This window comes from Pistacia vera, unplaced genomic scaffold (assembly GCF_008641045.1).
Source record: "Pistacia vera cultivar Batoury unplaced genomic scaffold, PisVer_v2 Contig292, whole genome shotgun sequence".
In the NCBI taxonomy this organism is placed as follows: domain Eukaryota; kingdom Viridiplantae; phylum Streptophyta; class Magnoliopsida; order Sapindales; family Anacardiaceae; genus Pistacia; species Pistacia vera.
Genome location: NW_022196104.1, coordinates 203468 through 217104, shown reverse-complemented (window position 1 = coordinate 217104; position 13637 = coordinate 203468). Strand labels below are relative to the sequence as shown.

Here is a 13637-nt window from a genome sequence, read left to right as displayed (position 1 = left end):
TCTCTCTCTCTCTCTCTTGTATTCTCTTTAAACTGTAACTCAGCTCACTGAATGCGACCTGACCTTACTCTCTTATTAATTTAGTAGTAGTGGACGTAGGATTTGCTTTTGAGCATCCGAACCACTTTAAATATTGCTTTTCACCCATTATTTAATTTAATATCTCCATATCACGTGTGACTTTTAAGTCTGCTTAGCATTTTATACGTGCGGGTAGTTGGTGTCAAATCAAGCATCAACAATGTTTTTAGGTGGAAAACTTATAGTCCAATTAATATGTATACTAAGTAATTGTTCCTTGCCTACTTTTTTTTTTTTTCTTTTTTGCTATGGATTTTTAATAGTCTAAATCGATTATCAATGTGAAGGTCTCCAGTTGACGGAGTCAACCATCGCCAACTAACAAATGTCAAGGTAATTCGACAGTAGGTGGTAACAGCATCAATCCTGTGACATCTCATCTTTCAAGTGCTGGGCCTAAAATTTCAATTATCTGTTCTGTCAACCTCAGTGATACAAGTTTTCTGTCTAAATATTAGTTCCTACAGCTATTATATTTCTGATAGTATAAGCTGCATTGCAGCATTGATTCATCCTATTTCAATGTATCTATAATATTAGCCTCTGATTAGTATCATGTTTGGGCGGAAAAGGAATTTTGTTTTCTCAAGTAATGCTTCATTGAATCACCTGACAGAAAAATCCCAATTCCAACTAGGCTTGCAAAGGAGCAGAACCGCTCGCAAGCTGTTTGGGCTCAACTCGAGTCGAGCTCAGGCTTGAGTAGCTTGCATGTCGAGTCAAGCCGAGTTCGAGTCTAATAATACTCGACTCAAGCTTGACATATTATATAATATTCTAATTTTATATATATATATATAATTATCGAGTTTGAGCTGATCAAATATCTATCGAGCTCGAGCTTCTGCTATTCCAACCGAGCCGAGTTCGAACTTCTCAATACTTGGCTCGGCTCAGTTTGATTGCAGCCCGAGTTCCAACTTAAACTAGAGCCTCAACTCACTTCCTTGATGGACAGACTTGGTGTAATTGTTCTATAAGTACTGGAAGCTCCGATCCTGGAGAGAGTAGAAAATTAAAGAGCATTTGGAACGCTTCCTCTATATCTTCTTGTTAATTTAAAGACTAATTGAGATGATTAGAGTAACGCCTAGGATTTGGGTAGGTGAGTAAATTGTTTTAGTATAATCTTATAAGATTGGATATTATACTTTTTATGTAGGACAGCCTACATATTAGGGAATTATTGTAATTTCAAGGATTTCGCTCTTATTTTCTTTCCTCTTACGAGGAGATTTAATTTCCTCATATATAGTTATTTTATTCACTATTTTTTTTTCTTTTTTATTTAACTCTATAAATTAAAGTCAATATCATTATTGTAAGGAAACTTGAATTATGAATTGATAATAAACTTCCTTCCCCGATTTCTATCTTCTCCCCTTTCTTCTAAAATTCTTCTTTTCTATTTTCCAAGTTTTCTCCCCTTTCTCCCAAGCTCTACCTATCCTCATCCTCTCACTTTTTTTTTTTTTTTTCCTTTTTGATTATTGTGCACACTAACTTAGTATGTTAGGTGTTGTAAGAATAAGATTAATTATGAGCGAATATATTACATGAAATTAATTTCTAATTTTCAAAATATTCCGATTTGAGTGTCTTACAGTAGGTAATACTACACTTACAACTCAATCTTACAAATTTTCTCTCACAACCTCGATATGAAAGCTTACAATTATTCGGTTCGCAAATAGATCATGTCTGCTAGCTATGGTTTCCGCATGCCCAATTACGAACTGATCAATTGCAAACGTGTCGGGATTGTGAGAGAAAATTTGTAAGATTGAATTGTAAATCAATTTTTATTGGTTTTACAATATGTCTATGCTCTTTACTTGCTTAGGCGTTATACATGTTTGTGTTTATGAGTGTTTTTGGAACCTAATTGCGTGGTCATTCCCTTAGGATTAGTATTCGTTTTGTATATGAGTTGTGGTAAGAAATATCGTACGATTACTTGTAGGAATAATGTTTCTTCTACACATTCTTATGTTTGGATGTAAGAATACAAGTGCGAGGACACACTAATAATTACAGGTTGGGTTTGACTCTTACTTCAGGGTATCAGCGTATTTTTAATATTATAAAATAAATCCGTTTGTCTTCATCTCATCTTGATGACTTGAAATCTTTAACTACTGAGATAGACTTGAAATTCATCGCCAACCTTTTTATCTTCTAAAGCAAACACTTGTAACAACAAACAATTACGGTATAATAAAAGTTTTACAAACAAACATATTTTACAACAGACTAGTTTAATAACCATGTAACAGGTTATTTGGATATGTAAGGACTCTTAAGACAAATTTTTATGACAATTGGTGATGTTTTACCTTGCCTCCAAAGTAGAAAGAGTGAGTTCATTTGTGGTACATGAGTGAGTGTTGCCTGATGAAGACTCAGGTTCAAACAGATTTCTTTCTGAAAAAAACCCAGGTTGCTTTGGGTCAGGCAATGAACACTCACTTCCCAACATTAGAACCACAGATGACATGCTTGGCCTGTCTTCTGGTCGTTGTTGCACGCATAACAAACCCACATGAATGTATCTCAACACCTCAGGTGGCGGGCGAGACTCACCTAATGTGTCCACAGCTAGTTCCAGTCGCCTTTCCTCTTTCCAAAGTATCCATGCCTGGAAAAAATTAAAGTAAAATGAAATATTTGTTTCAGAATAATTAAATAAATTGTTGAGTTCTACTCTTACATGTCCAAGAAGATTATGGTAGTGATCTGGATGGGAAAATCCTCTGTTTTTCTTCCCACTAACAATCTCTAGGACTAAAACTCCAAAGCTAAATACGTCAGATTTCATCGAGAAAACCCCGTCAATTGCATACTCTGGAGACATGTAGCCACTGTAAAATGACATTGGCACAGGTCACAAGCTGAAGAGAGTAAAGAAGAAAACAATAGTAGTTGTACTTACTATGTTCCAACTACTTTATTTGTATTGGCCTCAATTTCGTCTCCCCCAAATATTCTGGCCATGCCAAAGTCAGAAATTTTGGGGTTCATGTCATTATCTAATAACACATTGCTGGCTTTGAGGTCCCTATGTATAATCCTCATTCTAGAGTCTTGATGAAGATAGAGCATTCCTCTAGCAATTCCACCGATAATGTGGATGCGCTTCAACCAATCGAGTAATTTGCTTCTTGTTTGATCTGGTCAAACTCTCATCATGTCAGTAAAATGATATATCTTTGATTGATCACAAATCAAAATAAAGATGAGTTTTTAGATTTCAAACCAAAGATAAAGAAGTCCAAGCTTTTGTTAGGCATGTATTCATAGATTAACATGTTTTCGTCTTCCTGGATGCAACAACCGAGAAGCTTTACAAGATTTCTGTGTTGAAGTTTTGCAATCAATGTAACTTCGTTTTTGAACTCTTCGATTCCTTGTCCCGAACTTTTTGACAGCCTTTTAACTGCAATCTCTTGCCCCTCCTGTAATGTACCCTGGAATCATCACTCAAAATTAGTTGATTTATAAGCCGAATACAAATCTTGTATCCTGGAAGAATGTTGTAAAGTTACCTTGTATACTGGTCCAAAACCACCTTGTCCCAGCTTGTTATTGCTTGAGAAGTTGTCTGTCGCTTTTGCTATACTGGCAATATCAAATACCCATAACTCCATATCTTCTTTCCCATCTCCAGTTTTATATTTTTTGTAGTTGCTGTTCAACATTCCTAAAATTATATGAAAGTTTTCTTTTTAGCAGAGGAAAATTAAGGGATTAAGTTAACAAATTCCTGATGATGTCTGTTATTGTTTAATTAGACAGGTAATGAGTTTACCTTGCTTTTTGAGTTTCTTCTTCCTGATAAACAATATCAATCCTACCATAAGGATTGCCATCAATCCTACAGAGCCAACTATGATTCCCACCTCTCTGCTTTTATCCGTTCGATCTGAAAATCAAAAGCAAAGTTAGCAGACGTATCTATGCGTTGGAGCAGTATCCCTATTTTCTTTCATTATCTACTGCTTTTATGTGCCTTCATCAAATGTTTTATATGATAAATATAGTTTTCTTTCAAAATGAAAAGTAAACACTTCTAAAATTACCTTGTTCTGAATTGACCATCCTTATGAAGAGATCTTGCTGAACATCAGTGCGTAATCTCATATCCACCAGGTCACCAAACCAAAGCAAGCAGCCACTTTTTTTGCTGATATCAGAATTAGCAGAGGCAGTGCAAGAACAGTTTCTCAAACACATTTCCCTACATTCCTCAACGCTCATGCTTGTATTGAACCAGGAATTAGAAGTGTCTGGCAACTTGAATCCAGCATAAATCTTAAATTCATTCCCATTTTTACAATCTAATGGACTCCCTCTTCTGACACACCCTTCAGTCCAATTTGACAAGCTCCAACCTTCTGGTGATTTTGGTACAAATCCTTCCAGGCAAGAACATACACGGCTGCTGTTTGTTTCACATCGAGCATTTGCACCACACAAAGAATAATTGTCACACTGATCAACTGGGGCAGAATAGGCATGCAACCAAGTTTTTCTTTGAGAGCTTAGTATTAAGCGCTCAATACTACCTGTTTGATTTACCCATAACCTTGAAACTAAGGAATTCGTGGGGTCACACTTATAATAGACCTCATTCTCATTCAGTACAAATTTAAAATCACATACAGGATCGTTTGGTTTCAGCGCAGGAGTCCCGGTAAAACCAACGCCATTCCACGAGCCAGCTCTATACTGGATGGCTGCTCCTTCCCTGAGAACTAGTTGTGGAAATCCATTTGAATCAATCCACACAGAAAATTGGCCTGGAGCAGGATCTTCTGTGCTTTTCCAGGACGAAAGGAACCTATCCATTCTAGTTTTGAAGTTCCTTCCGAGCTTCATCCCTGGTAGTAAGGTGTCACAAGGATGGTCAAAACTCTGCCACAAAAAGTTCTCTGGATGGCTATCGTTTCTATCTTTCACAACAAGATTTCCTGAATCTAAGAGCTGTAAAACAGGATATCTCATTGATCCAGATATATTTGATGACCAAATCACTCTATCTTTTCCATCTAGTAGTACAAGATTCCCTTGATCAGTGACATTTAGAATTCCTGACAGATCAGAGAGTGAAGTTACTCTGTTGGCCACCCATGCAACTGTCTGAGTATCTTTCTTGTACCATATTCCCAAGTAACGCTTTGATGAGTTACCTGGGTTGAAAAATCCCAGTTCAAAGATTCCTCTGGCGGAAACTAGAGTCTGACCATCTTTGATGGACTGATTTGGTGCTATTGTATCTAGTGCATTAGAAGCTCCAAAAACAAAGAACAAAAAATAATACACAAGAAACATTTTTGAAACTTTGGACAGATTGGCTGTTGCTTTTTGTCCTCAATGTGCTACCCTTTTATGTAGTTAAAGATAATAGCAGTCCATTTCTCCTTTGAAAGCAAAACATCTCTGATTGCCCAACTTGTTAGTTGTTAGGTGGAAAAGTTATAGTTCAATTTATATGTGTACTACGTGGTTCATTTCTTGCCTATTTTTGTTTGCCCATTGATTTGAATAGTCTGAATCGATTGTCGGTGTCAAAATTCCACAGTTCATCAGTTGACAGAGTCAACCATCGCCAACTAACACAAGTCAGGATCAGTTGACACTTGCTGGCAGGGGCGGATTTAGCCCCTCAGATCAAAAAATAATAAAAATTTATTAATGTACAGCTACAAAAAAATTGTTAATTAGTATATCAATAACACTACGGACACCGAAAAAATTACACCGAAATTTTGTATCGGCCTACATGTAATATGCGTTTGAATTTTTTTACAATTTTTTTCTAGTGAACGGCCGTCCATCACATTTGGACGGCCGTTCACTCACATGGACGCCCGTCCATATTATATGGACGGGCGTCCATACACAATGGAAGGGCGTCCCCATTTAAAGGACGCCCGTCCCTAATTAAAATATAATTAAAAAATTTGTAAAACATTAGGGACGGCTGTTCATCCATTATGGACAGGCGTCCATTAATTTTGGACGGACGTCCACAAATAATGGACGCCCGTCCTTCACCCAAATATAAAAAAAAAAAAAAAAAAATTGGGGACGTCGTCCCTTACTTTGCTTTTACAAATAAAAAAGAACAGCCATAGCATGTTTCACTTGCCCCCCCCCCCCCCCCCCCCCCAACTATCTTCTCAACAGCCCTTCCACCTTCGCCGGAACCACCTCACTCGTTGTTTCTGGGCTCTGCTTTCTTCTTTCTTATTCTCCTGAAACGCGCTACTGTTTCATCTGCAGAGCCCAGAATGCGCAGCTCCACGCTGCTGTTTCAGTGGCTGCAGTGGCTGCTGCCATACAGCCGTTACAGCAGCCACTGCTGCGTCTTCATCTTCAAGAAAGAACGAGCAGCAGCCATTTCCAGGTGGGGTGTCCCTCCAGTTCCAAGGAGAACTCCGGTGGCACAACGCGTCAGCTATGGTAATAGCAAGAGGACGTCCCTCATGATCTACCGCCTTTCAAGATTGAGTGTTGGCCTGCCACTAGCTGCACACCAAAAAACTTTAACAGAGGGAAAGCATATCTCATTTAATTTAGATAAAACAAAAAGCACACAGGATATATGAGTGATATACAATGAAACTCATAGCAATCCAAGAACCTTGTGAACAACTGCGAGACAAAGGGAGACTAGCTACCATATACTTTGAAGATCTTCGAGGAGATGATTTATTTTTTTCAACCTACTAGACTCTTGCCTGCTCTTAGAGTGAATAGAAAGATCATTTCCAGAAAAGTCTTATATATTGATGACGAAAAGAGGACGAAGAAGAAAGGCTTAATGTTTTTTTCTTTTTTAAAAGTATGACGGGCGTCCATTAGGAATGGACGCCCATCCAAACGTAAGGGACTGGCGTCCATTCCTAATGGACGCCCATCCAAACGTAAGGGACGGCCGTCCAAAATTTATGGACGGCTGTCCCATTTTTTTTTTTTTTTTTTTTATATTTAGGTGAAGGACGGAGTCCATTATTTGTGGACGGCCGTCCATAATGGATGGACGGCATTATGGACGGCCGTCCCTAATGTTTACAAATTTTTTATTGTATTTTAATTGGACGGGCGTCCTTTAATGGGGACTCTCGTCCCTTGTGTATGGACGCCCGTCCATATATATGGACGGGCCCATGTGAGTGAACGCCGTCCAAATGTGATGGACGGCCGTTCACTAAAAAAATGTGTAAAAAAATTCAGTCGCGCGTTACACGTGGGCCGGTACAAAATTTCAGTGCAATTTTTTCAGTGTCCGTAGTATTATTGTTAATATATATACCCAGCCTTACTGTCAGATTTTGAAAAAAAAAAAAAAAAATTGCTATACATATATCTAAGTCTACGAAAAACTTGTTAACATATATATTCCAAACTCAAATCATATTAAAAGTTTAAAACTCTCTCCACTCTTTTTTCACAGCTCTACTTGTTTTTTATGTTTTTATTCCCAAAAATGGTTGTGTTTGTTTTATTATTTTGAGTAGTATTTTTAAAATATTATTGGTAAGTAAGTTGGGTGATTATTACGAGATGAATTTAAAAATTAACCAAAAATAATCTCCTAGGTTTGCTAATTTAACTTAATACCCCAATATATAAAATTTTGTAAAATGAAAAACACCCCCACCACATACAGTTGAGATTCCGGCCGCCACATGCCAAAATCTGCCGAAATTGGCATACGGTGCACAACCGCTGGATCTAGCCAGTCGTGCGTCGAGATGGCCTTTTTAACTAGATCCACCTTAGATCTGGTTGAAAATGTCATCTATGGCCAGATTTAACCGTTGACGACCAGATCGGCCGTGTTTAGTCGTCAACGAAGGCCAGATATGACCGTCATTGAAGACTAGCTACGGCCAAAGATCTGCGTCAAGGGCTAGATCCATCGGTAATGGTAGATCGGCCACATACCGCCAGATCCAACCGTAGTGTGCCATATACCGGATTCCGACCACCTTCCGATGGTGGTGGCCGGAATCTGGCAAATGTGGTTGGGTGAGGGTTTTTTTGTCAATTTTTAAACTTTTTTTCAGGGTGTTTTTAGTTAATATAACTTAAGGGATTTAAAAAGTTAAATAAAATATAATAGTATTTTCAGAATAGGGAAACAAACGGTGTATTTTGAAAATAGTATTAGTAGGATAGTGAAAAATAATTAAACAAATGGATCTTTCTCTCACTCTCTCTTTCTCATGTTATTCGCTCTTAAAACTTTTAAAAACTGAAATTATTAAATTTTCACTATTCAAGGTATCATAATTAGCTCCGTTTTCTATTTTATCAATTTTAAGTATGTGTATTGTTCATTTCAATTTAGTTTATTTTATGATTGAATCTTTTTTTTTTTTTTTTGATGTTTTTTATTCTAATTTGAGGGGGGAAAAAAGTAATCTTATAGGTTTATTTTGTATTTTGTGTCTAAGAATGAATCTGCTTTCTCAAATTAAAACCTGATTATATTTTAAAGGACATTATTCTTCACCTTTTACCAACCACTTTCCTATATTTCAAACGTCACTATTTAGCTGCTCAAAATTATTAAAGAAATTTAAGTTATTATCTATATTTATACCAAGAAAATTCTTTTTTTTCATTAATTAATATTAAAAGTCAATGCAACGTTGACTTAATTTAAGTTTTGGTTGACTTTAGCTTAATTAGGCTAGGTCTGATCAAAATTATGAAAATTTATGTTATAATCTTTGAAAGCCAAAAATAAAAATCTTAAAAGAAGGTTTTGCTCAAGGTTTACTCAACACATTTACTCAAAATTTTGTTTCTCATAGATTTATTTAAGTAGGAAAATATTATGTTATTGCATATTCTTTTCTCTCAAGGTTTTAATATTGTATTATTATTTTATTATTAAGATTTTATATTTTTTAAAGTTTTCACTAGCTGTTTGGCAAATAATGACGGAGCCGCAGAGGCATCCCTCGACAAAAATTCTGGATCCGTCATTGCTAGCTGGTAACAAAAAGAATCCTATGACATCTCATCTTTTATGTGGGTGGCCCAAAATTTCAATTGTTTGGTAACTGTCAGCCTCAGTGGTACAAGTTTTCTATCTAAACTGTTAGCTCCTGCAGCTACTATATAGTATATGCTGCATTTGATTCATACTATTACAATGTTGATGTAATATTACCCTCCAATTAATCTCATGTTTGAGGGGGGAAGGAATTTTGTGTTTTCAACTAGTGGATTAAGGTGATTGTAAATTGATGAACATCTTGGAACTACTACATACATAAAAACTTGTAACTATCAACTCCATCATATTAGAGTTGTCAACTATTTTAATAATAATGGGTCACGCAGATGTATTTGGGTTACTGATCTTTGTGAAGGCTGCTTACTGTTTTCGTCATGCGCTTGTGCCCCACAGTTGGGCAACTGATGCATTTTAACCTCATAAACCGCACACGGTTTAACTGTTGGAAAAGAAAAAAAAAAAAGATGTGAATTCAGAATCATCTGTTTCATCTCTAGTCCTGTGGCGCATTTAATAACCGAAAAGTTCAACTCATGCATGGCCATCGGTGCAGTTAGATGTTCCGTTCTGCAAGGACTGGGATTTAAATGCAGCGTGAGAAAACAACTTGGAAGCTTGATGCGAAAGATAGAGAGTAATGGGAAACTAAAAACAGTAAACACATACAAACCACTAATAGTAAAGAGAAAAAAGAAATACGCATGATTTATCTTGATTCATTATTAGGAACCAAGAAGAACGCTATACATATAGTATTTCACAACACACTTATCACCTGTACAGAAAATAAGTTAGATTACAGCATTGATAAATTTTCTTACTTTTGCAGAGAGGAAAGATAGATGTAAAGTTTAATGTGGAGAGCTTTTATATTTTGTGTACTTTTTTGGCTTTCTCCTGCAAGGCTGCTAGTATGGAAAAGCAATTTGAGACTCAAGGTCTCCTTTGGCATGCTTATGAGTAAATTATGTAGCTCTCACTACAACTAACATCCGTACCTCTTCTCCAAAGAGCAATTAATAATCCTTAGCCTACAGTTCATAATTGAAGGGAACAGAGATAACACATCTATCATACAGTACACTATTTGTGGCTTACTATTACAAAGAGAGTGGCCTATCTAATTGAGAATCTACTTGCTTGCATGTTATCCACATTGTTTTACTTGGATTTTACTGGAAAGTCCATTAGCTTTATCTGGGAAGTAGTGCTTTTTTTAACGAGGCTCTAACAGAGAGAATGTGATTTCATTTGTTGAAGATGGTATCTCCTTGCTAATGCTTGATGAGGACTCCGATAAAGGTGGTTTACTCTCAGTGAAAAAACCAGGCTGCTTTGGTTGAGGCAATGACCTTTCACCACTCAACATTAGAACCACAGTCGACATGCTTGGCCTGTCTTCTGGTGCTTGTTGCACACATAGCAGACCCACATGGATGCATCTTAGTAATTCAGATAAAGCACAAGAGTTGTCTAATGATTTATTGATTAGTTCCACCGGTCTCCCTTCTATCCACAGTCTCCATGCCTGGAACGGATAAAACTGATTATTACACTATTTGCACACTTTGAGGAGCTTCTGTTAGCTATAAGAATTAGACATCAAATTATATTACAGAATCATCCTCTATACATATATGACACTGTGAACATTATATTTGAAGCTTACATGTCCAAGAAGGTTATGACGGTGATCACCATGGTGAAATCCTCTGTTTCTCTTCCCACTCACTATCTCTGTTACTAAAACACCGAAGCTGTAGACATCAGATTTCACTGAGAATAGCCCTTCTCCTGCATACTCAGGAGACATGTAACCACTGAAACATCGTATTTTAAAGAGTCAAAGACGGGAGATTGCAGCTGATATAAAATGAATAACAAACCAATTGCAAGCATACTTACTATGTCCCAACTACTCTATTTGTGTTTGCCTCAGTTTGATCTCCCCCAACTGTCCTGGCCAGGCCAAAGTCTGAAATTTTTGGGTTCATTTCATTATCTAATAAAACATTACTCGCCTTCAGATCTCTATGTATAATCCTCAGTCTAGAGTCTTGATGAAGATAAAGAAGCCCTCTAGCAATCCCTCCAATAATGCTGACTCGCTTGCTCCAATCCAGTAATTTGCTTTTAGTTTCATCTGAACAGTTTCTCATCCAAATTATTCCTCAGTCTAAACTTAACATTCATAAAAAGAGGATATGGAATACACTGATATGACTACCACCTACAAATAAAAGAGTATCAGTTTGGATAACATCTCACCAAAAATAAAGTAGTCCAAGCTTTTGTTCGGCATGTATTCATAAATTAACATTCTTTCATCTCGTTGAGTGCAGCAACCAAGAAGTTTTACTAGATTTCGATGCTGAAGTTTAGCAATTAGTATTACTTCATTTTTGAACTCTTCCTTCCCTTGTCCAGAACATTTAGAAAGCTTTTTAACTGCAATTTCTTGCCCCTCTATTAATGTACCCTGGAAGTCATCATCCACAGAAGTTAAAATCCCATTTTAAATGAAAGTACAATATCTTAAGTTCATATACATTGTCATGTCACCTTGTAAACAGGTCCGAATCCCCCTTCTCCTAGCTTGTTCTTGTCTGAAAAGTTGCTAGTGGCATTAGCTATTGTTGTCCAATCAAACATTTGTAGATCCGTTTCTTCATTCCCGTTGCCTGTATCAAATAATTCATAGATGTTTTTAGTGTTACCTGAAATAGAGCCTAAATGGAATTGGATGAAATCAACAGGATGTTTGATGAACTAATTTACCTTGATTACTGAGTTTCCTTTTCCGCCTGTATAAGAAACATCCTAGCATAAGCAGTCCCGTTGCTAATAGTATAGACAAAACTATTATCGCCACCAGTATTTTCTTTCTTGATTGTCTTCTTCTCTCAATATTAGCTGAAGGATTGAAAATTGAGATGTCAAACATACTCTTGCAATTGAACACAGTAACTTCAAAATAAGTCAGTAAGTTTGGACCTAATAGATAACCAATCTAAACTGCTATCTGTAATCGAATACCATTACTCGAAAGAAGAAAAGGGAAAAGAAAATTACCTATTTCTGAACTAGCCAGCCGTATGTAGAGATCTTGCCCAATCTCAGTAAGTTCTCTTATATCAATTAGTTCATCGAACCAGAGCAAACAGCCACTTCCACGTTCTCTGATATCTGCAGTTGCATATGCCGTACAAGAGCAATTTTTTAAGCACAATTTTTCGCATTCTGAAAGGCTGATGTTCTTGTCAACCCATGCGTGGCGAGTGTCTGGCAATTTCACTGCTTTGTGCTTCAAAAAGCCATCCCCTTTCTCGCATCCCAATTTAGTCCTTCGAACACACCCATCAGACCAATCTGAAAAGTTCCATTCATCTGGAAACTTGGGTATGAATCCCTCCAAGCATTCACATACAGGAGAGTTCATTTTAAAGCCACAACTAGCATATGCACCACAAAAGGCATATTTTTCACATTGATCAAGTGTCACGCCGCTGAACCGCGACAACGACTCCCAACGATTGGTTCTTTCCACCCAAGTGAGACGATGAACAACACCTGCGGGGTCCAACACCATCCTTGAAAGGACTGAACTGTTTTCGATGTTGAACCTGTAAAATGCCTCATTCGCATTCCACACAAACTCAAATGTATAAACTGGATTTGGTTTCAGTTGAGGAACTCCCGTCCAACGGAGACCATTCCAAGAACCTCCTCTTAATTGAATAACAGACCCCTTATAAAACTAGCTGAGGAACCCCACGAGGATCTATCATATACTTGAATTCGCCTTCAGCGGGATCGTCCAAGCTCTTCCAGGAAGAGAGAAACCTGTTTAGCCCAGTAACCAAGTTTGCTCCAAGTTTCATTCCTGGTAATAAGTTATCACACAGATGATCAAAACTCTGCCACAGAAACCTATCTGGGTTATTATCATCATTTCCATCTTTCACAACGAGATTTCCTGTTTCTAAAAGCACAGCAATTGGATTCTTCGCAGTTCTGGATACATTAGTTGACCAAACAGTGTAGTTTGAGCTATTGAGAAGGACAAGAGTTCCTTGTTGAGTGATACTTAGAACTCCTGAGTGATCAGAAATTGGAGCATCTCTGTTAGCGACCCATGTGACTGTCCTAGTTGACACTTTCTTGTACCAAATTCCGACGTACCGGCTCTTCGATTTCCCAGGACTGAAGAACCCCAGTTCAAAACCCTCACCTGCTGAAACTATTGTTTCACCATCTCTAATAGATTGGCCAAGCGTAATGGAGTCTGTTGTAATTGCAACTGTTACAGTAGAAACTATCAAAGAACAGATAATTAGCAACATGAAACCTTCCATGGACTTCCTCGTCTCAAGCTTTCACTCAATTTTTATCTCTTGTTTTATATGGCCACCATAGTTGGCCCAGCAAGCAAGGTGTATACACGATAAAATTTGGTAGTTGGTACTGTATTTATAATTATTTTCTTAGGTACTTTTTCCAGAGAGTAGGAAATGTGAAG

General features: G+C 37.2%; 2 protein-coding genes across 2 annotated transcripts; both read right to left on the bottom strand.

Moving 5' to 3' along the window:
• Positions 1-2126: 2126 nt before the first annotated feature.
• Positions 2127-5430, bottom strand: LOC116134843 (G-type lectin S-receptor-like serine/threonine-protein kinase At4g27290). The gene is made up of 7 exons (XM_031420494.1): positions 4161-5430; positions 3890-4003; positions 3627-3781; positions 3338-3548; positions 3014-3251; positions 2792-2942; positions 2127-2719 (listed from the first exon to the last, which is right to left on the bottom strand). The coding sequence occupies exons 1-7, from the start codon at positions 5410-5412 to the stop codon at positions 2414-2416; spliced, it is 2427 nt and encodes an 808-aa protein (XP_031276354.1). The 5' UTR covers positions 5413-5430; the 3' UTR covers positions 2127-2413.
• Positions 5431-9896: 4466 nt separating this feature from the next.
• On the bottom strand, positions 9897-13548 carry LOC116134842 (G-type lectin S-receptor-like serine/threonine-protein kinase At4g27290). Its single transcript, XM_031420493.1, is given in 8 exon segments — positions 9897-10646; positions 10788-10938; positions 11024-11261; positions 11387-11597; positions 11681-11799; positions 11897-12031; positions 12191-12870; positions 12872-13548. Coding segments are annotated over 8 exon segments (2448 nt in total). The 5' UTR covers positions 13474-13548; the 3' UTR covers positions 9897-10334.
• Between the last annotated feature and the right edge of the window lie 89 nt (positions 13549-13637).